We start from the raw sequence: 27,601 nt of genomic DNA, 5'->3' as shown, positions 1-27,601 counted from the left end.
ATAAGTAGACGGAAAGTCAGAAGCACGTCCGAATCCTTACTCGTATACCGGACAAGATCGGCTATGTTTCGAAGAGCTTGGTCCCGAAATTGTTGCATAAGCTCATCCAACGTCTTGTTGTATCGTGCAATCAGATCATTTGTATCCGAGACGGCATTCTCCTTGAGTCTGTTCCCTGTAATAATGAAATAAGATTTACAATATGCGCAGTGCAATAACTCGATGACTTACAAAAGCCCTTCTTCTGCGAGTAGTCCCTGATGAAATGCGCGCACTCTAGAGTTTGCTGCGCGATTCGTCCAGCAATAACGTGCTGGGATGAAATCTTGCCAAGAGTGTCATCTTGTGACATGAAACGGTAAACTTGTTCTAATTTCTGGAGAAGAGATTGTATCGATTGATCACGTTCCGTTTGAGCAAGAATAATCTGCATAGAGTCAACAACTGCTGAACGGAAGGGCGAAGCTACACGTACTTTAGATGCAGCAGACAGCACACCCAGCACCATCTTTGCATAAGGATGTACCTATGCAGCTTGATTAGCTCGCTTCCAACCAAGAAGAGTGGCCCATACATTCGCCAGATTCTCAATGACAGTGTCAAAAACTTTGAGTGGTTGAAGGTATGTGGTCTGGAAATCGTCTGCAGGCAGCGAGATCTTTAGGGCCGTCCTCGACTTTGGATACCACGGAAGTGACACGTCCCCCGAGTAGTCTCATACTTTTCGTACCCTCACGGGCGTTCCGAAGTCCTGCATCGACTGATTGGGGATCCGGAATCTGCACCACCACCAGAATTCAGAGATGAAAACCAGATCGTTTGGCGTAAATACCTTTGAAGCAGGTTCTCCGGACGCTCTTTGGTTCTCACAGCCACTGAGATTCTTAGATGTGGTGGGCTGGTCATCGTCGGAAGTATGCAAACGCGACGCCTCCTTGGTGGACCTCAGATAAATTCAAGATCAAAATAATGCGCACTTACCTCGATATTCCGACTCGATGAAGCACCTTCATGACCGGCGTTCTGGACAACGAGGTTTTGGTGGCGGGTACCCTTGAAGTGTTTCTGTACAATATCAGCTATATTCCAGCTCCCTCACCATTCAGGCCGACGTACAAAAACTTTTTTATTCACATTCTTGAATTTCCGCAGGGTTCGACGGAATTTTTTATTCACATTCTTCCTGAATTTACGCAGGGTTTGACGGAATCCGTGACGGGACTGAGTCTGGATGAAGGATGCGTAAGAGGCAGCGACGATGTTATTAGCGCTCGTCGACACCAATCTCGTGAGGGCACATACCGAGCTCTGGCGAGCAGTTGTTTCTCTGGATACAGAAACTTCTGGAGGATTCGGCCCGTGGTCTTCGCTCATTGCAAACAGTTAAAAATTGGGATCAGTTGAGGGAAATGGATGCAAGAATCAGAGGGAATGGAGAGTACTTCGGTAGAACCAAAGTTTAAATAACAAGCCCTTGACCACAAGCCTCAAGGCAGCGCTAATCATTCAGCCATGTTTGAGTGGGCAGTGCAAGAACGTGCCAGGGCCCAGTGGGTCATGCAAGCACTGACAAAACTTTAGCATTAAGATGTTCATCATGGAACAAGAGGCTTGATTTACAGGTCTTATGAAATACATACATATGTGCATGGGCGCGCCGCGCAACAACCGTCAGCTGAGTTAGGATACGGAAAGCGGGAGTGATCACGGCACCATGCTTACATGAGTCGGCGTGTAGGTGTGACTTGGGTATGTTTTCTAATCATTTTTCTAACAGCGTCCTGCTGCTATGACTTGCTCAAGCAGAACAGGTACTTGATAATCTTTCGGTCACTGCACACTCCGCCTAAAATGCTCCATCGACACCACCAAAATTGGAGCTCCTTCTCTGCCAGCTTAAGAATATGCCCGTTAAACGTCGACGTGACAATGGTAATTGGCCGATATAGCTAGTGGTGCATGTTCTCATGATGAATGGAATGTCATGAACCCGTACGCTGTGGCGCGAGTGACCACGCTCCGGTCAGCAATAATTTGGCATGTGTAAACTGGGCCAAACAATAATCCTGATTCATGACAAGCCGCTTATCGACCCTCTTCCAAGTATCACACCGAACACAAAGATGTTTTCATAGCTTCCCTGCCACACGCACGGAAAATTACCGACGTGCAAGCGACAAGCTGTTCGCAGATGCAGAACGGGAGCAAGCAGAAGAAGCTCAAAGCCCTAAACCAAGCATTTCAAATATTCCTCGCCTGCAAAGCCAGGATGAAAACTGGACAGGCGAAGAATCTATACAGGATGCTGTGCTGCGCATGCTCGTCGACAAGTACAAGCCTATGCGCTCGGGGCCTATCAGGACAGCTGATATGAAGCTGAGGGAAGCGCCGCCGAGGGTGCACACAGATGCATATGTCGTCGAACGGCCTGCCCAAACGTGGCAGGAACTAGCAAACAAACCTTTGCTACCTTCTATAGAAGGTCACAAACCTTAGCATACCACTTACAAGACCCCCTCTCATGCGTCTGCATCCATTAAGCTCGGTAATTTCACACCTACATCCGCGCGCACACCTGGCGTCCACACCGTGGCGGACGAACGCACCAGAAAGACAGAGAGGGAGCTTGCCAGACGCAAAGAGCAAGCAGGACGACTGACAAGAGCTAGAGAGTCAACATTGGATTATCGCTTGGGCCTGAAGAACGGCGATCGACAGCCTGCTGCTCGTCGGAACCCTGTGAGCATGAGGGGGTGGCAGGCCTTGATAGAAGACCAGATACAGGTCGGTTTCGTCGCTCACTCAGAATTATCTTCTACTTACATCTCAAGATAGAAAGCTCGAGCTGCCGGACATTTCGACAAAATCAAAGGGCGAGGTCAGCCTATGGTTAGACTGAGTGACGAGCACAACCCTTTCATTGCGAGAGAGGAGTTCCTCATGAACCGGATTGTTCAAAGGAACGGGGCAGCTCCACCGTGGGTCGAAGTCCAAATTGGTGAGTGACTTGTACGATTTCGATGAGATCTTCAAACTTACCACTATATTCTAATATTACAGAGCTCGAGACTGCAGTGAACTCATTTCGCGATGTCCTGCGGCAGTCGTGGACAAGGCGCACAATCCGGACTCTAACAATGTTGCAACCAGCGGCTATGTTGCCTTCATTATCACTGGGCAGCGTGACATCATTGCGCGATCGCGAGTGGGAAGAACGAGAGCGCTCTTACCACGATACAGCCGTCGCCGAATTGAATTCTTTGGTACGTAAATACAATGCCCTTGCGCCATATTCTGTACGCCGCCCATATTATTCTCGAGAGGCCGAATTAGCCAAGGCGTATCAGGATTGTGGGTATGATATTATGCGTGGGATATCAGAGAGAAGAGAGATACACGGCAAGTCTGTTGCCTCACCATCATCTGAAGTCGAGTCTTCTGTGGATGTCGATGCCTACTCTTTGAGGTTTCGGGATATCATTCGTCGGTGGCTTAGGAAGCTGCGAGACAGATTCATCAACGTATCCTGACAGACGCGCTTGCATGGCTGGCTGATCATACATACATACTACATTGTGCCCATATGAAGTTCAAGGGCTCAAGGCACGCCCCATATCTATTCCGGACCCCCCAATTGTAGCTAACAATCTATACATGCATTTGTATCCTAGCCCTTGTTCTGTTACTGGATATCCAGAAATCCAGGAGTGCGCCGGCCGCTTTTTGTCTATTGTACAATTGTGTTGATCTGATGCCGCGGAGGCATTCATATCATCATCATCAGCGTTGTTCCTCAACATCCACGAAGCACTGGTGTCGTTACGACGATGAATGGACACAAAGACAGTGACAGCACTGAGCACGATTGAATAATAAATCGAATTCCTGCAATTACGTGAATCCGGCATTCCGGACTTAACTCGGCTGCAAGGGACAAGAAGAAACGAGGCGTTTACAAATTCCCTGGCCTGCCAGGCGGGACGCTGCCTCGTGTCTGCCTTTTCCGGAGGTCATTGACCGGACATCTGATCTATAAAAGCCCACCCTTTTGTTTATTTAATTCTCCCATCCTCAAGCCTTGTATTCTTACAAACTCCACCTTTCCTCCTACATATCCCGCCCACCGTCGCCGACGCCCATGGCCATCTACGAGGAATACGCATCGCTCCCTCTCACTGGCGACATTACGGTGAAATTTTCACTTTTCCTCAGTGCCGAACAAGCTCTAAAGCTGCTTTTTGTAGCCTGGCGACATTGTCGCCGTTAACCACGACCGCTACGGTCGTCAAGAGGGCCTCGTCGTTGGCTCTCGTGTCGACTTCGCTGTAAGCCTCGATTCCTACAATTAAAAATGCATCATAACCCATCCCACCTCAACAGGGCCGACAAATCCTCGAAGTCCAACTCGAAGCCTCAAGTGAAATCTACCAAGCATGGTACAGCTGGCACATTTCTCACCCCCAATTCCAATATCTGACGCAACACAACCACAGGTACCCCACCGTCACTCGCGTCAGGCGAACAGTCTCCTACACCCGACCTGTCGTCGCAAAACAGCGCACTATTGAGCGCCGAATCTATTGGTGATCATATTTCACCCGGCCCTGTTTCTCTGCGTTGTCGAAATTTGTATTATCTAAGTATACGTGTCTGCCCTTCGACATGGTGATGGGTGCTCTTGCTTCTTGCTTCGGTCATGGGGCGATGTTCGATATGGTACATAGCTCGCGGTGGCTACTGGTGGACGCGATGCCGGGCATGGCGGAGGTTGCTTGTTTCATTCGATTGATGGATTTACGATGATTGCTAGAGGTCTTTTGATATCAGGACATTAGGTCACACGTACTTTGGATGACCGTGACAGAATGACATGACCTTGACGATCAACTACTGTTACATCTTGTGCACAGCACGGTGTGTTCTATCAAGCATTGTGTGACGTGGCGGCAATCGCGAGTCCCGCAAATTTACTCATTGTGCATATCTCACTATTGTGCACTGCATCATCCGCCGGGACAGATAAGCGCTATCAAACGCCGTAGATAACTTGAGTCCAGTTGGTATTCAATGAGTACCAACGCACATGGCTAGGTAAGTGAGCGGAGATCTCGACATGTGGCAGGCTAGGCTATGCTAAGGATACACGAGCATAATAAAGTTATATGATAATATGGGGGTTATAGAAAAGCGGTCATGCTTTCTGGTCAACGACAGGTGAGGGGTGTGTAGGTTGAGGGGATTTAGGATGGCGGGATCCTGGTGGACGAGCGGTAAGGGATGATGATGAAGATGACGTACGTTGATGCATGATGTCCGGTGCTGATGCCCAGAGAGAGGAAGACGAATTGGTAGATGTACTTGACAGAGAAATCTGTGATAGATTTGCTTTCAAAGGGACAGCGCTCCCGTTCATTAGAGACGGTGTCGATCCAGATAGAGATTCTCGGTCCCGTCGTGCAGCCGAAACACTCCTTCTCCCAGCCACTACGCTTCTCACAACTCTTGAACCCATCACACTTCTCCCCTTGCTCTCTGTTACATCCCCATCTACCAGCGAACTTGCAACTGATGTCGTTGACCCGTTCACGCGCGGCTTGAGTGTCTCCTCTGAGCTTCGTGGTGAGTTGTGATGTGGGTAAATGTTGTACGACTGTACCACGCGCTCGTAGTAGAGCATAAACGCCCCAGAAGCCTCCTGCACTACTGTCTCTATTCCGCATTCCTTCACTGAGTCGTCGCTGATCCGTAGCCATCCCCGGCCAGGGCGGTACATAGAGTCCACGGCTTCGTCGTCGTCGCGCACAGGCCCATAGCGCTGGCATTTTTCGCAGTCGCAGCCAAGTGGGTCGACGAGTCTTGGTGGTGCGAAGCGTCGCGAGCCATAGGATACAGGCCGGGGTTTGCGCCGATAGCAAACGTAGTGACCGAAGGAATGCTGGCCATAGTGACACACAACAGCAGAAAGACGGTATATGATTCTTTGCACAGCATATGTTGCTGGCGTGGGAGTTGTGGAACGAGGGGGTAGTGGCGGTTGTGACGAGATTGGAACAGAAGGTTTGGTGGAAAGGTTGCCAGACGTTGTAAATGGTGTGAGATCTAGAAATTCGGGAAACAGAATGGGAACTGTGTTCTTAGCAGCATAATGGCCGTAGCTGAGGGATCGATTAAGATGCAGTGCGAGAACTTGAGGTGGCTGTAGAACGTCTTAGACACTCGGGGCACATAAAAAGCTTACGCTTACTCTTGCGATCATAGCTTGCTTTGTCGATGCTCTGCTGAATACTTTCTCCAGCTTGACACCCTTGACTTCCTCTTCTAGTCGACCATGCTCCAAGGCAGACTGCACCCTGAGTTCTAGTTTTCTAGCGTCCTTCATTCGCTTCCTCTTTGATACAGAGGCAGTAGGGTCTGCGTTTACTGCTGCTGCCAACCGGTCCGCCTCTTGCCTAAGCTTCTGGAGTGTGGCCTTCATCGAACATTTACGACATATGCAGTCGTTCAGCATCTCAAGCTTAGTGTACTCCGCAAGACAATCTTCCAAGTGACAGCTGGCCTGTGGGCGAGTTGGAGCATATCGATGACCAAATCAAGAAACACATACGGCATATCGAGGCACAGCAAGTTGCCAGCTATCGAAAGCAAAGTGCATGACGGCTTCAGTGTAGCCGCACTCAACACAGCTGCGTCTGTTCGCTGTGAGTCCGTCGAACACGCTCTTCCCAATCTCCTTGTTGACATTATTGCGGACTTGAGAGAGTCCACCTAGACCACGGTCCCGTTGGCCTTCATTATCAATTGCAGCCACTTCCTTCTTGATGCATTCGGAGACGAGTTGGAATAATTCCTGTGCGTCTTGATGTTCTCGAGAGGAAAAGAGGGAGTTGTGTTTGCTTCTGGAGTGATTGACGAGGGTAGTGATCATGTCGAGTGGACGAATTGAACGATAAGCAGAACGAGGTGTGTTGAGGTCTAGAGTTATATCTGTCAATTGTGGAGCTGTGGTGTTGTACGATGATACGCACCTTGGAGCAAAGCCAAGAGGGCGTCCACGACAGGTGATGGCACATCAAGTTGAATGGCCTTGGCTTGCGTGTACGAAAGATAAGGATGTAAATAGGACAAGGATGCCATAGCCTGATTGCAGTATTTTGAATTGGAGAAATATGATTCGGATTGAGTTACCTTACCTGCATAGTTGAATTCATGAAACAGTATGTTCCGGATATATTGACAAGACCGGGGTAATAGCCATCATGGACATCATTTTTGTGCTCTAGACCTGATCTCTAGTAACAATTAGAGTATCACATGAGAATAAGTACATACGTGGTCTTGCATGCCCATTAAGCTCGATCTGTTCACTACGAGTGCGTACTACTTTCTTCTTGAGTTTTTTAGTTTCTTGTTGGGTCCCGGAAGATGATGACCAGTTCCATGGAAAGCTGAATGACAAGCTTTCAAACCCCATAGCTAACCGCCGGGTGACTGATAGGGATGATCCAAGGCTGAATACTGTCTGGACGAAGAGCAGGACAATAAGCGGGAATAAAACGAAAATGGCAAGGGGGGTTATTTGGAGAAATAAAGGGTCTTTGAGTAAGGCGAGAGACCAAGAACGAAAGTCGTCTTGAATGTTCATGGGGGGGTTTAACTCGATGCTGCTCTCCAAGACATGGGCAGCGATGGCGATGCGGCAGCTCGGAGCGTAAGGTGTTGACATGCTCGTTCGTTCGTATATATTATGGCCACGCAATTCACTAAAACACATGGCTACCTGGCGCAATGGTAGCGCGTTTGGCTTCGATTGCCAGCGGCACCAAAAGGTTGCAGGTTCGAGTCCTGCGGTGGTCATTTTTTTCACTGTTAAATAATTCTATATCTTATTCTTATTCCTTCTTATTCTTATTCTTACTCCTCATAACACTCGCCCCTGTGGAACTCACAAGGCCACCGCCCTATGGATATACCCTCTCCAGATATCACTCGCCTCCCCTTTTGCTCCTCCCCATCTAAAATAATTACATACTGCTCATCTGTTCTTTCATCCACGTAATGCCACTTCCCACATACGCCATCGCCAAACGGGTGTGGGAATAGGTCATCATCCTCGGGCTCCGATGGATCCGCCAGGAATGGGTGGTATAATGCTCCCCGCGGAGTAATGCGTCGCGTTGACTCGGGATGCATTACCTCCGCGAGAAGAGAGAGCGCAGCTTCGACGTCAGTTCGGTGTGATCCAGCTGTTGAAGGTGCTGGTATATTGGCACGCGTGGGGGTAGTGGAGAGTGACCGAGAGGAACTGGTCTGTCTGTGGCCGTATGATGATGAAGAAGACGACGGAGGTGGATAGTTGAATCCTCCAGGGGAATGTGTCTCGTAGTCATTGTAAGGATAATATCGAGGGTCTGGCGTACGAGATTTGAATATGTTAGGATTTTGTTTTTCAACGAACTCGCGCCAGCTCATGCCCTCTTGCGATATTGAAGGCACATTGGTTGCAAATGTCCGACCTGTACAGCACTCGTGAGCTGCAAATTTTAAATTGAATACGATAGTTACTATGCAGGATCGCAGTTTTCTCCATTTTCTGTCGTCCAATAATAGTAGCTATCTCCATGAGAGCTTCTATATCGTCACTGGACTGTAGAAGAGGAAATTTTCCCGTCAAGAAGAAGAGAAGGATCATGCCAGCAGACCAAACGTCAATGGCTGGGCACAGCGCGTTCAGCCAACGCGTTGGACTAAAAATAACATGCCGTACCGCCGGTTTGCTGACTGCACTTTAGAAGAACTTCAGGAGCCCGGAAGCCTCTCGTGCCTGCCCTGTTTGCTTTTGAGGGTGCTCTGGTTCACAGGGTCAGTAGGCGAACTACTTGCAAACAAAAGCTCACCTCGTATCCTTGTCAGGATAACCAACACGATCGCTTGACCACGAACTTTTCTGTCGAGCTTCTCTCTGCATCTTCTTCAGGAGGTCGACATCATAGTCATTCCGACCTCTTATTTTGCCGTGAGGATGCTCCCGCGTAGCAGAAGTATGCAGGCATGCTCCGTGCGCTGGCGTAGATCCATCCATTCTCTGAAAACATTGTGTTATAACAGATACATGAAGCGCATGTCTCACTGCTCACACTTGCGAGCCCAAAGTCGCACAGGGCACCTATGCCTGTTCGGGGATCATACAAAAAGTTGGCGGGTTTAACGTCCCGATGTATGATACCTCTGGCATGAATATCACGTAACGCACGGAACATACATCGAAAGTATGTTTTGATACCAGCCATAGACAAGTCTTTGTAGAATTCCTGAACTAGCGTTAAAGCGTTTTCTATATGTTAACCGGTGCACCCACTCGGAAATCTTCATTGCGGGTATATGGCATGATAGCGACCACCTGATCTTGGTGTCGGAACGCGGTGATAAGCTGGGAAGTATGACGGCATCCTCTGCAGTCTTCCATGATTGAGATCTCATTTCGTATTCGCTCTGGATTGCTTGTGACATATATTCGTTTGATGGCGACAAAGACTTTGGTACAAGGTGCATAAGGAGTTGACTGGTAATGGGCAGAGGATATGGGAGGATGGTAGCCATGCCACGCAGTGTTGTCCCATTTATAATGGTAGGCCAAATCTATGGCCTTGTATACGGAGGAGAATGTCCCTGTACCAAGGCGGTCGACGATGGTGTAGTCTTCTAATAATGACGGAACAGCGTTGTTGAGATTGGAGATTTCTAGTTGGATCTCTTGTTGTTCTTCTAGTGGTTTGAGGTACAATGTCTTCTCTTCGTCCGTTTCACCATCTGCGTCGGCGTCTTCGTCAGGGTCGTCGTCGTCGTCGTCGAGGGTGCCCATATCATGCGGAGCTTCAAAGTTCATATCGTCAGCACTCTCCATGCTCTCGTCGAGATCCACGATCGGGAGCTCGTCAGGGTGACTGGGACGCCTTCTCTTGATAGTGGGGGGCACGACGCCTTGTTTTGAATAGAGGCTTGCGAGATGATTGTGATACTCAACCATATCTGATCTTTCTAGGCCATTGTGACCGTCCTCGGAGGTGGGGTTGAAAGCACCGTTTGTATTTCGTGCTGAGACATATTCGTCGTGGTAAGCTTTGTTACGAACATCAGAAGAACCGACTTCAAGAGGATTAGATGAATGCTGAGAGAGTAGTATGGTGGCCATGGCGCGTCTGGGTGATGTGAGTAATAGCCAGCTTGTTCAGGTGTTGTGGTGAGTAGAAAGCATCTTTAAACTACCAGCCTGGTCGCGACAAACGCGCTAGGGTCACGTGAGCTGATAAGCTCAAGATAAACAAGAAAAAATGACCACCGCAGGACTCGAACCTGCAACCTTTTGGTGCCGCTGGCAATCGAAGCCAAACGCGCTACCATTGCGCCAGGTAGCCATGACATCTTTCTTTTCTGGCTCATCTTCAGATAGAAAAATATAATACTTATTGGCCACTGTGAGGAGTTCAGCTGCGCCGCCAATAAGCCAACAACAACTCGATCATGGCGCTCAATTGGACGATGCTGGATGCAAGACACCAACCTATACCCTTGCATGATGAGACCACCATCATGTCCATAGATCGTGATTCCCAAGTGGAGTTCTCCTTAACCATACCCGACGCGCCACCTTTGGGTACTGCTGCCACCGGGGGCAATGGTGGTATCAAGAAGATGAAAGAGAGAGGGAAACTCTGGCTGACGAATAAACGAGTGTGTTTATCTCTTCCTCTCAGCGTCAATGTCTCTAGAACCGATCTGATTTCGATGTGCACTAGCTGATCTTCACAACACCCAACGGGGGAAAGCCCAAGCCGTCATTTGAATCGCTATCGATACCGCTGGACGCAATCATATCTAGCAAATTCGAACAGCCTTATTTTGGCGCTAATTTCGTGGTGCTTGACATCAAGCCCTCACTGGGTGGTGGGCTTACAGACGGTACGAGCGTCGAGATTCGGTTTTATGACAGGGGGTTATTCGAGTTCGTGAGCGTCTTGGAGAAGACGCGCGAAAGAGTCGTTTATATGAAGAGACAAGAGGCCATGGAAGACGACGAGAACTTGCGTGAGTACTCATTACAGATAGCATCAATATCCTAACGTGCTTGTGCTGAATAGCTGCGTATACGTCATCCGGTTCCGCACTCGGAGCTTCTAATTCATATGCGGATACCCCGCCTGGATATGCTGCTTGAAACCATTTTGTCCACCCAGCATTATACTCTGTATCAACAATATCGGACTTGGCAAGAAATGTAACATGTATACGCTTTTCTACCGAACTTTCAACCTTGTCGTCCATGCATGCTAGGTGTCATAATATTAATGCGTTGTTTGCAATATTCGCTGACAGTAAACATCCCCCAAACTTGCAGTAATATTCGCTGAGATTCAGTTTTTTGTTGTTGTTTTTGGGCAACCGTAGTCATAGGTAATTATACCTCCAGCTGTCATTCTAGACGGCTACTAGAACACTGCTCGCAATCCTATAAGAGTGTCTAGGTGACTATAATCAGATTGACTGTCCCATGGATCAGAAGCATCTATGATGTTCCGTGTTTTGAAGTTCCATCATCTCACCACGGATCTCCGCAGAGGCCTTTAGCGTGTTGATCGCGCAATCCTGGTACCCCGAGTTCCTCGACTCTTTGTACGAAGATTCTCGATCTTGGAGTCAGTTTTTTTGCCAGTGACTCTTCGGGTCGGTGGAGGCCTATCGGAAAATGTATCGTCATCCAGTTCGTGTGCCGTAATATAAAGAGGTATGTAGTGAACTATATATGCCTTGAAGGCGGTTGTGATATTCCCACTAGCGCGGAGAACTCTGGGAAACTGTCAGTACGACATCCATATACCGAAATTAAATCACGACTTAAATTCATTCGTTATCGTCCAAGTCATCGGATCTCTGGAGTCTCAATGCCAGTTTATGAATACACAGGATGAACCGACATACGACGGCTCCAGTGGGTATCGGAATATGGCCCGTCGTACCTGAAGGCTCAGGCACGATGGGCTATGAGACACCAAACAGTAATAGGGACGTTCAAAGTTGGGCGCCCACGCCCACCGCCCACGCCCACGACCCCCCTCGCCCATATCCCACTACCCATTTTGTACTTGAACGAATGTATTATATAATCAATGATAACTTAACACTGTCCGAAACCACATTACACTCAATGGCACGTCTCCGAACATCACGCGAGCAATACCTTCACTCATATCTCTTGCTTATGGTTCTTCGTACTTTGTGTCAGCCAGATATGACACTCGAAGAGGCAGCAGTACAGCAGCATTGCGACTTATCTTGCATTCTTGCTATTCAACAAACTCGTTATCTACAAGAGCGCTCCCCTGTTGCAAAAGCCAGCACCCTGCACATTGCTTGGGAATACGCAAAATCTCCATCTGATCATAATCGCTTTATTCACATGCTCCGTGTTTCTCCAATGACATTTCAAGTCCTGCTCAATCTAATTGAAGGTCATCCGGTTTTTTCCAATAATTCCAACAATGCACAGGCCTCAAAAGATTCCACGGTGTGCAGCCTCGTTCTGAAGGGCTGTGTGGAGGCTCTGGATCTGTGAAAAATTCTCCGATGCAAGTTCTGGCCCTTCAGTCATCACTTGGAGGCTGGTAGTGCACAGTCTTCCTGCCATGCGGGCCGATACCAGTGGTGATGGCTATTGGAGTGACATTCGGACGAGAGGATAAGATTCGATGAAGAACAGGAAAAAATTTGAATTGCTCAACAATCTCATCTGTGTCATGTTAGAATTATTCTGGCGGAAAATAAGTAACATACCCCAAATACACTGTGCTTTCGGAGTTGTGGTTGTGTTGGGTCCATCAGCAGGGACATAGCATTCGAAAAATTCATTGTTGGAGACATTGCCATTCGCATTGTTACAATAACATTTACTCCTATTTCATTTTTCTTTTCTTGTAACCATGCCACCGACTCTAGACCCATCTAGACTCGGCTATTCTCTTATCAAGCGGGCTGTCCGCACCTCTCTTCCTTCTGATTGTAACATAGATACTATCTTGCGCCGCATGGCGGTTTCACCTATCTTTGCTATCATGATAGGTTGTACTCTTTTTCCTATCTCTGTTACTTTTCTTGTCGCGGCTACGCCGTCTCCTTTTACCTATATAAACCCATGTACCATAGATATATTCCTTAACTTAATCTACTGGGTTTTCCCCCTTGAAACCTGATCTACTAAGGTCTCCACCCTTAGTAGCCTGAACTCTGATTCTAAGGCAGTCACTCACTGTCTTAGCCTGAAACCCTTGATTGCGGTAGAAGTGCTAAAACCACTCACCGCCTAGGCAGAAGTGCTAAAACCACTCGCCGCTGATCCTGCATAGAAGCCGCGGCTCGTGCAGTAGGAACCACCAGAAACCTTCCTTGTATTAGGAAGGCCGACGAACTGTTCGCCCGACAGGTCTATCTTGACCGGCAACAGCAGAACTATCCCAGTCGTAACAAAAGATTAAGTTCCTCACCCAGTACCTGTTTTCCAACAGTACTTCGACACCATTGATTCGATAACCGCGAACATCCTTGCCGCCGCATTCGGAAACATGTCGGGACATTCCGCATCATCCAGTGCCACCGCCGTCGCAGCAGCAGCAGCTGCCGCCGCTCACAGACCCATTGAAATTAAGATCGGAACTCCACCGACCTTTGACGGCAACGAGAAGAACGCAAAAAGCTTTTTGCTCTCGGTTGCCGCCTACCTCGACATCAACAGTGAAATCTATGACACTGACAAGAAATGCATCATATTCGCCACATCTTTCATGAATGAAAAGACGGCGTTGACATGGAAGGAGGACTTCCTGACTCTAGCTCAAGATACCACTGAGGCTAGACAAGAACAAGCAACCCATTGGGTATGGAACGTGGGAAGATTTCAAGAAAGCCTTCCTCAAGGCATTCACCACGGGAGAAGCAGCCACCGAAGCATGGATTAAGCTTAGGACCTTCAAGCAAGAAGGGTCCTTAGAAGAATATATCGCAGAGATTAGACATCTCTTCCAGTTGACCAGCTTAACGGATGAAGGATCAAGAGTCCACTTCTTTACCGCCGGATTGAAATTCGGAATTGCCAATGCTATCTACAGAGCAGGCAACATCTCGAAGGACTTCGAAGGAATGGTCAACACGGCCAGAGAGATGGATAACGCCTATCAGCAGATCATTGCGCTGAGGCCCAAGAACCACAACCAGGGCCAGAAGAAGAAGAACCGGTTTGGACCCGAAAGGTACCAACCGCGTGGAGACAGAGATTCCATGGAGGTCGACCGCCTCTCAGAGAAAGAAAGGGCCGAACATATGAGAGCAGGCAAATGCTTCATATGCCATCAGACTGGCCACAGAGCCAATGATAGGGAACACCACCCTAGAGAGAAGAAACCGGCCCGAGAGGCCAAGCATAAAGAAGAAGATTCCGATGATGAAACTATGGACACTCGTAGGATGACTAAGAAAGGGGATTTTTAGAATGGAGGTCTGTATCGACGCCAGTCCCTCCCATCCCAGTTCGCACTGTACATCATGTTGGTAATAAAGAAGAGTTACGTGTCCCTGCCACTCTCCTCCCAACTAAACGTGCGAAACCAGTCGAAACCACCGTAGTCATCGATTCCGGCGCCGCCGGATCATTCATCAGCACCGAATTCATCAACTATCACGGAATTCGGACCAAGAAACTCTCGAAACCCTTTACCATGGTCACCGCCGACGGTAGTGACTGCCGCGGAGGAAAGATTAGAGAATATGTCGAACTCGGCATCAAGATTGACAAGCGGGTCATGTACGGAAAATTCAATGTGACCAAGCTTCGAACCAAGGACAACATTCTCCTTGGATTCCCCTGGCTGAAAGCCATGAACCCAGATATTAACTGGACAGAAAACTGTCTCACCCTCAACGAGACCCCAAGATCTAGGGAAGTAGAACTCTGGATAGATCAAGAAAGGAAGGACGCAGGCTTCAAGCCGCTCTTCAAACCGAAGCCTTACCCTAGGAAGGCCCCCAAGAATATCCTGCACCCCAAGAAGGTGCCTATCAAAGAACCAGTAGCCCCCAAGAAGGCGCTGAACCCCGAACCCATGACTTCAAGGAAAGTCTCCGATGTCTCTGAGCCTTCCCGCCAGAGGAAAGAAGAATTTCGTGCCTCCATCGAGGAGATCCTCGATGAAGATGAACCCATCCCGCGCTTGAACCCTGACCCAGACGAAGAAGATGAGGGATTAGAAATCCCGAACTTCGATCAGAAGCATGACGCTTGGATAAAGGATAACTTCGCACCAAAAGTCGAAGATTTGGCCTCCTTTCCCCTTACCGACGATGAATTCCTCATTGAATATTCCCAGGACGCCACCGCAGTACGCCTGATAGAGAATTTGGATCTGGACACACCTCTGACTCGCGACGGTACCTCGGCATTTGAAACCAAGAAAATGGCAAAACCCCCCTCACTTCCTGAATACCTGAAGACTAGCAATAAGTCCCAGGAATTAGCTATGGAAGGTGAGATCGAGAAAAAGAAGAAGACTTTCGAAGAATTAGTCCCTTCTTACCTTCACGACTTCGCCGACCTTTTTGCCAAAGACGGTCTTAACTCTATGCCACCTCACCGACCCGGTATCGACCACAGGATTGAAACCAAACCCGGATACATCCCCAAATCCTCCAAGCTCTACCCCTTATCTGAGAAAGAAAGGGTTGCGGTTAAGGCATTTATTGATGAACACGTGAAAAAGGAATTCATCTCTCCCTCGAAATCCCCTCAGTCAAGCGGCTTCTTCTTCGTTGGAAAGAAAGACGGATCTCTACGGCCTTGTCAAGATTACCGGTATATTAATGAATGGACGATAAAGAACGCATATCCCCTTCCCCTCATTCCACCACTCTTAGCGAAACTTCGCGACGCAAAGTACTTCACCAAGATGGACGTCCGATCCGGATATAACAACATTCGGATTCACCCTGAAGACAGATGGAAGGCAGCATTCACGACTGAATTCGGACTCTTTGAGCCGAATGTCATGTTCTTTGGTCTCTGCAACTCTCCCGGTACTTTCCAGGCCTATATGAACCAGACGTTCCAACAGGAACTGAACGAAGGATGGCTCATCGTTTATATGGATGACATCCTGATATTTTCAGAGAACCTCGAAGAACACCATAAACGGACACGCCGGATACTTGATATCCTCAGAAAAGAGAAACTATTTTTGAAAGCAGAGAAATGCCTGTTCGATGTACAAGAAGTCGACTACCTCGGAATGATCATCAGACCCGGACAAATCGCAATGGACCCTACCAAACTCAAGGGCATCGCAGATTGGCCGACACCGAAAACTGTCACTGATGTACGATCTTTCCTCGGATTCTGCAACTTCTATCGGCACTTCATCCCTCACTTTTCTGACATCGCGAAACCGCTGAACAACTTGACGAAGAAGACCCAGCCATTCTGCTGGAATGAAGAAGAAGAAAACAGCTTCCAAGCACTAAGAAAGTGCTTTATGACGGAACCTGTCTTAAGAAACCCCGATCCTGCAAAGCAATTCGCTATTGCAACTGACGCTTCCCTAGTAGCAACTGGAGCAGTGCTACTACAGACCGATGAAAACGGCGCTTACCATCCCTGCGCCTATCTTTCTGCATCTCTTAATGCAGCAGAACGGAACTATCAGATTTATGACAGAGAACTACTGGCTGTCATCCGTGCTTTAGCAGCATGGAGACATTATCTCGAAGGACACGGACACCCGGTGATCGTATTCACGGACCACATGAACCTCCTCTATTTCAGGTCCGCTCAACAGTTGACACGCCGCCAAGCACGCTGGCAACTCACCTTGAATGAATTCGACCTCGAATTTCACCATGTAGCAGGAACAAAACTCGCTGCCCCCGACGCCTTATCACGCCGTCCTGATCACCATCCCACCGAGACCGATAACCAGGACGTCATCTTGTTACCTGATGACATGTTTGTTCGACTCATCGACATCGAACTAGAAACGGCTCTGAAAGCCGATGATCCTACGGCGGATCCCATCATCAAGACCGCCAGTGACGCATTAGATGGGCTATGCTTGCCCCCCATGAAGTCGGCATTATCCGACTGGAAATTCGATAACGGTATCTTGCAGTACAAGAACCGTGCCTACGCACCCCCCGCACTCCGAAGCCGTATCTTGCAGCTTCACCATGATCACCCGACCGCCGGACACCCCGGCAGATTCAAAACAGAAGAACTAGTCAAACGTGACTATTGGTGGCCCCAGATGGGCACCTTTATTAGGAAATATGTCGAAGGATGTGCCACGTGTCAGCAGATGAAATCTGACACTCACCCCACTACTCCTCCCCTGAAACCGATCAGCTCTTCCGGTGTACGCCCCTTTTCCCAGCTTTCCGTTGATCTAATCACCGACCTCCCCGAGAGCGGTGGTTATGATTCTATGATGGTCGTGGTAGACCACGGACTTACAAAGGGGGTAATTATTTCACCTTGCAAGAAGAACATCACCTCCGAAGGAGTAGCGCAACTATTTTTCAAGAAAGTTTTCTTACGCTTTGGGCTCCATGATAAGCTCATCTCAGATCGCGGACCGCAGTTCGCATCGAAGTTCTCCAAAGAACTCGGAAGATTACTAGATTATGAGGTTGCCCTATCCACCGCATATCATCCTCAGACCGACGGACAGACAGAAAGGCTGAACCAGGAGATCGAAACCTACCTCCGGATCTACTGCCGGTCGAACCCTGAAACCTGGGTACAGCATCTACCTATGGCAGAATTCGTGCATAACCACCGAAAGCACGATGCACGGAACGCATCACCGTTCTTCCTGATGATGGGCTATGAGCCTAGAGGTATACCCTACGCCTTTCCCCCTACCGACATCCCCGCGGCCGAGGACCGCGTTACCAACCTCCAGAAGATGAGAGAAGAAGCGGTGTCTTGCCACAACATCGCTATGCAACGAATGGCCGAAAGGACGCACAGGAAAAAGTATGAACCATGGAAGATTGGAGATAAGGTCTGGTTATCAGCGGAGCACTTATTGACGCACCTACCCTCAAAGAAGCTGGCGCCGAAGCGGCACGGCCCCTTTACCATTACCAAGGTGCTATCTCCCATCACCTTCACACTCCAGCTCCCGGAACAATGGAAAGTCCACCCCACGTTCCATGCATCTGAACTATCTTCCTATCGGGAGACAGAGGTCCACGGCCCGAATTTCATTGAACCCTCACCTGACATCATTAATGGGGTTGAGGAGTACGAAGTAGAAGCGATCCTCGCACACAAAGGAACAGCAGCACGCCGCCGCTATCTAGTATCCTGGAAAGGGTACTCATCTGCCAGCAACGAATGGGTCAAAGAAGATGACCTAGAGAATTCCCAGACGCTTCTCAAAGCGTATAAGAAGAGAACAAAATTGGCTTGAAAGACAGAAAAACCAAAGCAACCCCAGTCGAAGAAAACATGTCCACTGCTCCTTCCACTCTTACCCTTGACTCCGCCGAACTCCAAGAACATTTCGTCCCTATCTCCCAGACAGAACGATTCATATTAGATGAACAATCCTCCCTTACGTCCTCCGTCACCGACTCCTCATCGTCAGAGGATACCGACGTATCACTTTCGTCCTCTCTATATTTCACCGTCATTGATCGTATTGAGGGAGACGCCCTCCTTGAAGCAACGCTACTATCTGAGCAACACGCACTCGAGCTGGAAAGAAAGCTCGCCGAACGCCCAGCAAGGAGCGCAGCGATAATTGCTGCCGTTATTAACATCATCAGAACCACTCGTCTTATTGAACTATCCGCCTTCTCCTCCTCGTCCTCTCTCCCGTCATCAGTCACCTGATCGTAACCCGTCTCCCGCCCCTCATCCTATCAGAGCGCCACAACCACAGGTTGCCACTAGAGGAAGAAAACCTACCGCATACCAGATCGCTCGAAGGCGCTGCATGAGGGCAGACAAGCAGAAAGAAAGAGAGGTTATTGACCTCACATCTCCATCCCCACCTCCTCGCATCTCCGCAAAGAAACCGGGCTTTGACAACGTCAAATGCCGCATCTGTAAAGAATATGGGCATCGTCACAAGAACTGCCCTCAGTACTCCTGCGTGGTATGCCATGCCATCAGCCCCTGGACACCTCTCGGTCTATTGTAAAGACCTTAGAGGAACCTACCCACTTCCGATCGTCTATACAGATGACGGATTCTATGAAGCCCTCCGCAATTGGGAGGCAGACCAGAGAGCATTCTATGAGCAAGAATGTGAACAAGCCGATGAAAACTATCGCAACCAGCCAAGCTCCTCAACGGACTTTGACGACTATAACAACGCCGAAGCAGACCCCGTCTACTATGACGATGCTAGGATGGATTGAAGTCGGAGACTTCAACGGTTACACCGGGGTAATGTTACAATAACATTTACTCCTATTTCATTTTTCTTTTCTTGTAACCATGCCACCGACTCTAGACCCATCTAGACTCGGCTATTCTCTTATCAAGCGGGCTGTCCGCACCTCTCTTCCTTCTGATTGTAACATAGATACTATCTTGCGCCGCATGGCGGTTTCACCTATCTTTGCTATCATGATAGGTTGTACTCTTTTTCCTATCTCTGTTACTTTTCTTGTCGCGGCTACGCCGTCTCCTTTTACCTATATAAACCCATGTACCATAGATATATTCCTTAACTTAATCTACTGGGTTTTCCCCCTTGAAACCTGATCTACTAAGGTCTCCACCCTTAGTAGCCTGAACTCTGATTCTAAGGCAGTCACTCACTGTCTTAGCCTGAAACCCTTGATTGCGGTAGAAGTGCTAAAACCACTCACCGCCTAGGCAGAAGTGCTAAAACCACTCGCCGCTGATCCTGCATAGAAGCCGCGGCTCGTGCAGTAGGAACCACCAGAAACCTTCCTTGTATTAGGAAGGCCGACGAACTGTTCGCCCGACAGGTCTATCTTGACCGGCAACAGCAGAACTATCCCAGTCGTAACACGCATCAGATTGGACCCCTTCACCAGTTGTTCGGAGACGTCGAGCATGCACCTTGTATTTTTTTGTTAAGCTGAGCAGAATTGTAAGCTGAAAAATAGTGAGAAAAGCACAGCACTCACTACTCATACTTTCATTTGACTCGGTCCCCCATTGCGACAGCATTCTGGCTGTGCAATTGCGGGAAAACGGCAGCCGCCATGCGCTGATACACTGTCACTTTGCTATCACCTGACGTGTTCTGACACAGAAACATCATATCTCGTATCATATATGACAACTTTGACTCACTTACCTTGCCCTTCTTCCGTTTGCCTAGAAGCACGACTCTGTTCTCCGATAGTTCAATCTGCGCCAATAGCTGCCAGACCAAGTCATCAGTCCAGACAATCTCCGGGATTGTGACGCCGTTATCCTTCTTCTTCGCCATATGCGCAGATCTGATTGATGGTGAGTGAAGGTAACAAACCAATAAATTTTCAGAATTACTTTGTATTATCTAATTATGCAAACTACATTTTAGGTGACGACGCGTGGGCGAAGGGGTCATGGGCGTGGGCGGTGGGCGTGGGCGCCCAACTTTGAACGTCCCTATTATCATCGAATCATATCGAGATTAATTTTTACACAAGACTTACGCCAATTCCGTGATGGAAGGCAGTATGTACAGCCTGAATCGGCTGCGGTGACTAACGGCAGGTCATATATATGACTTGCAAAAGTGGACCAAGGTAACATATACTACATCATGATTATCACTAATCCAAGCATCTCAACCGCCCTACAGAATGTACTGCCTCCTTTTAATGCATACATCATGATTGGGCCGGTGGTGCTTGGTGCACTCGTTAACGCCTGCCTCTTCGGCGGTCTTGCCATTCAGACTCATGTCTATTATGCAAATTTCCCCAAAGATCATCGAGGGATGAAGCTCACGGTCGGTGAACCCAGCATGTGAATCGAGAATAAAAGTCGCTAATAACGCCATGTTTCCAGGTGGCAGCCATTCTGTAAGTGCCTTATGTCGCTCTTCTCCCTGTTTCACCAAGCCAATCAAATTACACAGCGCATCGCAGATTGCACATGTGATTTGCGTATCAGCGACACTGTGGAAAGTTGCTGTCAGTGGCTACGGCAACCCTCTCACGCTGTCGATCTTTCCGCTGGGAGCAGACGCGGCTATCCTCTTCACTGCAATTACAGGGGCGCTGGTAGAGGTATGATTCTTCATCGAATATGATGAACATTCTGACTAACATACATGTAGTCATCCTTCGCGTTCCGGCTGTGGAAACTTTCGAAATCACTTACATTGCCTCTCATCTCGCTGGCACTATGCTTATTAGCTCAGTCTATCGCGCTCACGATGACAGTGAAAGCTTTCACCATGACAGACCTTCTGACATTCGAAACTGATGAAAACAGACTGATCACGCTTTCGCTCACCTCTCGTCTGGTTTGTGAGTTGACACTTACCCTGTCCATGGTGTGGTACCTGAGGAAACAACGGTCGTCGACATTTGCGAGGCACGTTAAATTAATCCCAATTCGTTCCGTCATAATGATTTACAGTACAACGACCATAATTGACCGTCTGGTTTTGTGGACTCTTGGTGAGCACTGATATTGTACACCTTCTGGTAGACATAACTCACCCTTTCAATCACCATGCAGAGACCGGCATTATTACTAGGTATGTGACAAAACCTCCTGGCGCAGTGTTGCGGTTGATGTTATGTCAAGTTTGGTCGTGGTCTTTATTATGAGCTTCGTGAGATCCTTTCCCAGATGCAAAGTACTGGACTAATTTTGAAGGAGTAGTTCCTGGCAATGAAGCACAATTGTGAGTGATCCGGCAGGGTATCTCTCCTTCGCCGGAAAGTGAACCTTTTGCAGACATATGGGTTGGATTATATGCAAACCTTGCAACTGGTCTGTGTCTGTAAAATGCAGATATTCAAGCCACTTATGTAGTCTTGCGTCTCAGTGAATGCGAACTCGTTACTTGCATCGTGAGCTAAGTTTTTGACTGATTTGGCGACGCGCTCACGCGGTTGTAGGCTAAACGGCAGATTAATCCTTCGAAGCGTGCCAAACCAAAGCGTGAACATGAATACTCCGAGTAGTTTGGCTGGCGGGCGTAGCCGTGAAACCCAGGTTCGTAGATGTACTGTTGTCATGCGATGTGGTTTTCTAAAGTTGTGTGAAGTCTCTTGTGATCGACGTCACGCAGACAGTCGAAACTGCCACAGATGTTGTCAAATACTATCAAAGTGAAATTTAGAACGGAGAAACCAGGGTAGCGCCAACAACGGTTATATGCTATCAATCAATACCCATTTGCCGATTTGGATGTACGTACTAGGGAACGCCGAGAAATGTAGAGGAAGAGCCATATATGATAGTTGTCTCTTTCAAAAGGGCCCAACGCTATCGTTGCAGTTGTGTAACAACTTTGGTCTGGTGACAACAGACGTCATTTTCCAGGGGTTGGTTCGTATTAAATCATAAGACGACCTTCTTGTTTCAGTCAAAACTCCTGCATCACAAAGTAACAACATCCTGTTAGCTCGAGTTGTCCGACTTGCGGCTCACTTGCCACGAACATTACTGAATGAGTATCAGTGGCACATACCTGCTAGCTGCAGGAACCAGGACAAGGGAGTAAGAGTCTTAGTGTCAGTATATATATGAATGAGACGAGCGCACAGACAGAACGGAATTACTGACGCAATACAACGAGCCCAGTGGGTGCTGAAAACCTGATAACCATAAGTCGTCAGACAACTTGAAGATTATTACTGAACTAGAGTCTAGATCACAATGAAGGAAATCTATACTGACGCCAAATTCCGTTGCACTCGGCGTAAGTTTGAGCTATCATCATGATTAACTGACTCTAGGCGTCGAAGAATGAACAGGCGATTTGAATCATTCGATACGGGATGGGAACTTGGAATTATGTCATGGGTGAACTAGTGGCAGTCACGCGAAGGTCACCGTAAGTCACAGCATGTCACACATAGATGTGACCTCCAACGTGATGATCCTTCTCGTCGTTCCTCATTCTTTTGCTTTCCGCTACTACGATCAGCTATCATTTCTACGACCAGATTTCTGCTGAGACCATACGTACTTGCGGTCCCCCGTAAGTCCATTCAATTCTGAGAACATTAAGCTCTGTTTCGAATGTCCACGGAAAACCCAAAATTTGTTGTGAAAGACTTGTTCAATGTCGAGGACCGGGTCTGCGTCGTGTCGGGAAGTGGAACCCGAATCGTCCCTGAATACAGCGTAAAATAATGGAGCTCTTCCCTTGTTCATCAAGGAGAAACTTATTCCGGTCGCTTGTGACATTACATCGAAAGGCAATTGGTCCAGGAGATCAGCAAGCAGAACGATCATTGACCTACTCATGAACAACACTGCCAGGCATCAGCGAGGATAAGAGCAACGTCGCGAAGGTGATCAGAGTGCCAAGGATATCCTAATGGGGCTTTTGGACGAGGACCAAGCCAGCTGGGAGAATGTCCATAGGATATTGGCTATTTCTTCACGACTACCACATTCTTCTTGCCCCTTCTCAAAACGATTTCTCTCAGCAAGTCAACACGAATCGGTCCTCAACATTACCTCGTTTCCACTAGTATCACTCATATCACGCAGCACCACTACAAGCACAGTGTCTCGAAGGCGGTCGCCGTTCACTTCACTTGCGTAAGAATTCAGGAGAAAGGCGTTCACGTCAGAGTAAATATGATCGTACCTGATATTTTTCCTCCTGAAATAATAGGTCGGTTGAGGTTTTGCCAAACCTCATTTTTCTAACTAACGATCGATCTTGACTGACAGCTCTGATACACTCAATACTTGCCTGCAAGACCCTTTCCATTAATGGTGGGTATCTCGTCGAATACCCTTGAAATACGCTCTAGCCTCCGTTTGCATTCTACGAGCTTCGCATGTATCATTATCCTCAAGTATACTTTATATCTAATGCCAAATTGTCATAGCACTATGTATGCAAAAGAACGTCAAATATTATGTAGTGTTCTGCTTCATATGATACAATAACATTGCAACGAGAAGGGGCGTAGCAATTAAGTCAAGCACTGCACGTACGTCTTCTTCAATAGATAAACTACAGTTTCCCTAATATAAAAACGCCGATTAAGTTCATCGATACTGTCACCTTAAGTGTCCCTCCTCTGATCTTCTCATGGTCGGGGCATGATAGAATCCTCTCGGACGCTATCATAGTACATTGCTCGTGGCCCTGAGTGGGGATTCTCCAATGCGGCACCGGCAGCAGCCCATGATGTCAAGTTGAAGTTTGGCATGAGTGATGATAGCGTCGGAGTGGCTGCTCTACGAGGATGAGGGCGTGGCATATCAAGACCTTCCCGCGGACCAGCCTCGTCTGGCACGCGACTAGGTAGGAATGGTGATGTCGTTGAGCCTGACACCGTCTGACTCGTAGCGAAGCTGAAGTTTCTCATCGTCCTGCTGAGGGTCTGCAATACTGAGCCGCCGGTGCCGGGTTCAGTGGGTGTACGTTGTTCGACATGGTTCATGTACGTTGAATGGATAGATGAATCTGAGAGACCCCGTCTACGCAGGGTACGCTCGAGGAGGGGGCCAGGGATATCATCCACTTCGCCATGCTCTGGGCTAGTGTCAGTGCCAATCTCGCGTGACAGGTGCGAATTGCTCCGCTTGTACGCGAGGGATCTGTCAATAGTCGTGGTATCGCTTTGCGAGGGCTCATCTACTTTGAAGAATGTGGAACGGACACGGCGAGGAGCACGGGGAAGAACTACCCATGGGTCTGCGGCATCATTTGGGTGGGGTGCACCTGCGAAAATGCCCATGACGCTGCGTACATTTGAGGTTGACGTAGGAGGACGAGGAATGGTATCAATGTGAGATATCGGGCCAAACGTATGTGCTTCATTTGTAGGATGAGCTGAGAATGTGCTTGTTACAGACTTTCCAATGCCCGCCCCGGAGAATTCGACGTTGACTATGGTAGCAGATGCAGCAAGCGCCGGGCCCAGCTTTGGCACTGGACGTGGCTGATGAATGACACCACGACCTCGGCTTACAGGTCTAGGGGGTGATTGAGAAGGGTGAGTGCTCGACTCGCTTAGCGATGAACCGAAGAGCTTCGAGAATGGGACCATCCAACTTGAGCCCGGTCCAGACGCCTTACTCTCTTTCTCCATCGCCTCCGCCTTTGCAGGGTCCAGCGCCATCTCACTAACCCTTTGTGCTATAGAAGGCTCTAGAATGACATCATTCAGCGTGACACGCAGCTGCCCGAGTTCCTCGAACACGTCCTTAAAAAATTTGAACAATCCACGCAGATCCTTTCTCGTGCAAGTGAGGCTAACTTTCTCATCCTCCAGCAGCATGCGGTACTGTGCACGCAGCTGGGTGATCTCCGAAAGAATACCGCTTACTGTCGCGCGTGATAGGTGCTTAACGTCCGCGCCACGCAGATGCTGACGTTTTAAGCGATTTGTCAGAGTCAGCGCATCTGCCTGCGACATACGCAACAGGAGTGACATCATCCGTTCCAGGAGAGCAGAGAGGTGTGAGGGTTGACCATCCTGAAATGAGGAGGTATCCGATCGGCCATCGTGAGGAAATGATGATACAAGCTCGTTGAGAGACGGCATTTGATGCACCCCTAGACAGCTGTCTGTCTGCACTGCCTTGGAACACTGATCGGGATTGGGGAGTAACGAGTGGTGATCAAGGTCGAACTCCTCCACATCCGAGCTGAAGTGAGAAGATGGGTATTGTGGGTACAGGTTGGTATACTTTGTTTCTGAGGGAACCATTGACTCTGCTGGAGAAAGTGGGCGCTGGCTAGTCTCGGGCGTGAGCGGCTCCTTGAGATCCGCGTAAGACATTGGCCGTACGTGTGAGGGAGATACACTCACAAAGACACGACGAACCCTTGGCTCTGAGCTTAACGGACGTTTGTCAGAGTTTAGTAGCTGAGTCAATCGTGAATAAATAGTAATTCGGATGAGTATACATCCTCGTACCGAATCTCGAACATATGACGATGGGCTACTTCCCCTCCGTGAATGTCTCGAAGGCGTATCCACTAATCACAACACCGTAAGTTGCCGCGCACTGAAATTTGATATTGAAAAGCGGACCTCGTACTGCAGGTGGAAAGTTGATGTTCTCTTCCACTTGTGATTGCAGCACTTGAAGGTTTTCTCTTGACTCGATGAGAAGCTTGTGGAGCTCCTTATTGTCGGTCTTAAGGATCTCATTGTCAGAGACTAGCGACTCCAGCACTTTCATGACCTCTGAGTCCTCGATTATCACCGAGCTAGTGTGCTGAAGGTGATCATTGGTGATTCGCTACATACGTTTGTGCATGACCCTTACCATGTGATGCAGATCTTCTAAACGAGAGCGGACACCTTGTAGTAAAGATTCTGACGATTCTAATCTTTGCAAGCGTCGAAGTTCGAGGTCAGCTTGCAATCGACGAACCTCAGTTCGTAGCTTATCTATGTCACGGGCAGATGATCAGCAACACCTGATTTAGAGACAACGAGGAAACTTCACCAGTACGGTCTTTGAGAGCAGATATACATGCTTCTGCATTCTTTGCCTTTTGTGCTTCACTTTCTTGCTCTTGCCGAAGGTCATCATTCTCTTGGAGAGTAGCAGCCAGTCGAGATTCAATCCCTACAGTACGTGCCTGGTATGCAGTGAGGCGTGTCACCGACGTCCGAGCTTCCTCTAGCTCCAGAAGTACAGTCTTATGTGATGCCTCAGCTACTTCACAGTTCAATAACGCTTGCGTTAGCCGCTAGAATCGAAGTGTTAATACAACCCATTTTGTAAGGAAGACTCCAACCTTCTCCAGGATGGCATTATCTTTCATCAGCTCAGCCATAGGTGAATTGACCTCGCCATGCATGTCATGAAGCGACTCATACGCAAGATCGCCTGAGGCACCACGCGGGGTGTGCACATTAGACTGATATACAATAAGCTATAAAGGCATGTTGCGATCGGGGCTTTACGTACCTCATGCTGACAGACGTATGCCTCATGCCGCTGCAGTAGAGCAGAGCCAACCTCTGTGCACATGTTTGCGGACCGCTCGCACTGGAGACAACACAAAGACATACCTGCACTGAGATGCAACCGTTTCTCGAGCTTCTCCTTCGAGTCCAGCCAATTCTTCGTCGCTTGACACTCGGTGCTACCACAACAGCAGGATATGTTCTGCTGAGACTCCGAGGACGATACTTGGGAAAGATTCATCAGAGCTAGAGTCAGGTCGTCGATGTTACTATTGGCATGGTAAAGGCTGCTTGCGTCCATTGTATCTAGGATAGCCGAACAACAATCCAAGGTAGACCTATCGTGCATGGCGAGTCGAGTCAATTGAACGTTGTAAAAGAATGGGTGGTCGTGAAGCTTGACGGGAAAGACGAGAATATATAGTGTGCAGTAAGTAATAGGGTATGAACGAGGTGTGCTTAG

General features: G+C 48.5%; 9 protein-coding genes and 2 non-coding genes across 11 annotated transcripts; 6 read left to right on the top strand and 5 right to left on the bottom strand.

The window, feature by feature from the left end:
• Positions 1-599: 599 nt before the first annotated feature.
• EDB93DRAFT_1102061 (uncharacterized protein) lies at positions 600-1,374 on the bottom strand (the record flags this gene model as incomplete). The annotated part of the gene is made up of 5 exons (XM_041447168.1): positions 600-779; positions 833-934; positions 982-1,065; positions 1,117-1,227; positions 1,303-1,374. 5 exons carry the CDS (start codon positions 1,372-1,374, stop codon positions 600-602), a joined length of 549 nt encoding a protein of 182 aa, XP_041310230.1.
• A 699-nt stretch (positions 1,375-2,073) lies between these two features.
• EDB93DRAFT_1248037 (uncharacterized protein) lies at positions 2,074-3,530 on the top strand (the record flags this gene model as incomplete). The annotated part of the gene is made up of 4 exons (XM_041452666.1): positions 2,074-2,397; positions 2,497-2,784; positions 2,836-2,998; positions 3,061-3,530. 4 exons carry the CDS (start codon positions 2,074-2,076, stop codon positions 3,528-3,530), a joined length of 1,245 nt encoding a protein of 414 aa, XP_041310229.1.
• Positions 3,531-4,104: 574 nt separating this feature from the next.
• On the top strand, positions 4,105-4,614 carry EDB93DRAFT_1131151 (uncharacterized protein). Its single transcript, XM_041448952.1, has 4 exons — positions 4,105-4,189; positions 4,245-4,325; positions 4,381-4,436; positions 4,494-4,614. The coding sequence occupies exons 1-4, from the start codon at positions 4,139-4,141 to the stop codon at positions 4,585-4,587; spliced, it is 282 nt and encodes a 93-aa protein (XP_041310228.1). The 5' UTR covers positions 4,105-4,138; the 3' UTR covers positions 4,588-4,614.
• A 405-nt stretch (positions 4,615-5,019) lies between these two features.
• Positions 5,020-7,748, bottom strand: EDB93DRAFT_1131146 (uncharacterized protein). The gene is made up of 6 exons (XM_041448951.1): positions 7,330-7,748; positions 7,191-7,276; positions 7,026-7,137; positions 6,605-6,972; positions 6,245-6,556; positions 5,020-6,196 (listed from the first exon to the last, which is right to left on the bottom strand). The coding sequence occupies exons 1-6, from the start codon at positions 7,721-7,723 to the stop codon at positions 5,192-5,194; spliced, it is 2,277 nt and encodes a 758-aa protein (XP_041310227.1). The 5' UTR covers positions 7,724-7,748; the 3' UTR covers positions 5,020-5,191.
• Positions 7,749-7,771: 23 nt separating this feature from the next.
• EDB93DRAFT_t43 lies at positions 7,772-7,854 on the top strand. The gene has a single exon. It is a non-coding gene; the product is annotated as a tRNA-Arg (tRNA).
• EDB93DRAFT_1131143 (kinase-like protein) lies at positions 7,854-10,334 on the bottom strand. The gene is made up of 6 exons (XM_041448950.1): positions 9,356-10,334; positions 9,135-9,308; positions 8,895-9,082; positions 8,765-8,847; positions 8,563-8,712; positions 7,854-8,513 (listed from the first exon to the last, which is right to left on the bottom strand). Exons 1-6 carry the CDS (start codon positions 10,187-10,189, stop codon positions 7,912-7,914), a joined length of 2,031 nt encoding a protein of 676 aa, XP_041310226.1. The 5' UTR covers positions 10,190-10,334; the 3' UTR covers positions 7,854-7,911.
• Positions 10,330-10,412, bottom strand: EDB93DRAFT_t40. Its single transcript has one exon. It is a non-coding gene; the product is annotated as a tRNA-Arg (tRNA).
• Positions 10,413-10,518: 106 nt separating this feature from the next.
• Positions 10,519-11,212, top strand: EDB93DRAFT_1080834 (uncharacterized protein; the record flags this gene model as incomplete). Its single annotated transcript, XM_041445575.1, has 3 exons — positions 10,519-10,728; positions 10,794-11,082; positions 11,136-11,212. 3 exons carry the CDS (start codon positions 10,519-10,521, stop codon positions 11,210-11,212), a joined length of 576 nt encoding a protein of 191 aa, XP_041310225.1.
• Positions 11,213-20,649: 9,437 nt separating this feature from the next.
• On the top strand, positions 20,650-22,596 carry EDB93DRAFT_1131124 (uncharacterized protein). The gene is made up of 13 exons (XM_041448949.1): positions 20,650-20,808; positions 20,865-21,014; positions 21,074-21,087; positions 21,144-21,294; positions 21,345-21,604; positions 21,650-21,690; positions 21,752-21,770; positions 21,821-21,848; positions 21,899-21,920; positions 21,974-22,009; positions 22,065-22,089; positions 22,138-22,234; positions 22,287-22,596. The coding sequence occupies exons 2-13, from the start codon at positions 20,895-20,897 to the stop codon at positions 22,359-22,361; spliced, it is 888 nt and encodes a 295-aa protein (XP_041310224.1). The 5' UTR covers positions 20,650-20,808; positions 20,865-20,894; the 3' UTR covers positions 22,362-22,596.
• Positions 22,597-23,617: 1,021 nt separating this feature from the next.
• On the top strand, positions 23,618-23,866 carry EDB93DRAFT_1066208 (uncharacterized protein; the record flags this gene model as incomplete). Its single annotated transcript, XM_041444903.1, has 1 exon — positions 23,618-23,866. A coding segment is annotated over one exon (249 nt), but the record flags the coding sequence as incomplete, so codon positions are not given.
• Positions 23,867-24,294: 428 nt separating this feature from the next.
• On the bottom strand, positions 24,295-27,487 carry EDB93DRAFT_1239354 (uncharacterized protein; the record flags this gene model as incomplete). Its single annotated transcript, XM_041451622.1, has 9 exons — positions 24,295-25,974; positions 26,026-26,082; positions 26,134-26,195; positions 26,251-26,437; positions 26,489-26,613; positions 26,672-26,918; positions 26,967-27,089; positions 27,140-27,192; positions 27,244-27,487. 9 exons carry the CDS (start codon positions 27,485-27,487, stop codon positions 24,295-24,297), a joined length of 2,778 nt encoding a protein of 925 aa, XP_041310222.1.
• Between the last annotated feature and the right edge of the window lie 114 nt (positions 27,488-27,601).

This window comes from Suillus bovinus (genome assembly GCF_016758785.1).
Source record: "Suillus bovinus strain UH-Sbo-P2 chromosome Unknown EDB93scaffold_12, whole genome shotgun sequence".
Classification (NCBI taxonomy): domain Eukaryota; kingdom Fungi; phylum Basidiomycota; class Agaricomycetes; order Boletales; family Suillaceae; genus Suillus; species Suillus bovinus.
This window is presented reverse-complemented; position numbering and strand designations above follow the sequence as displayed.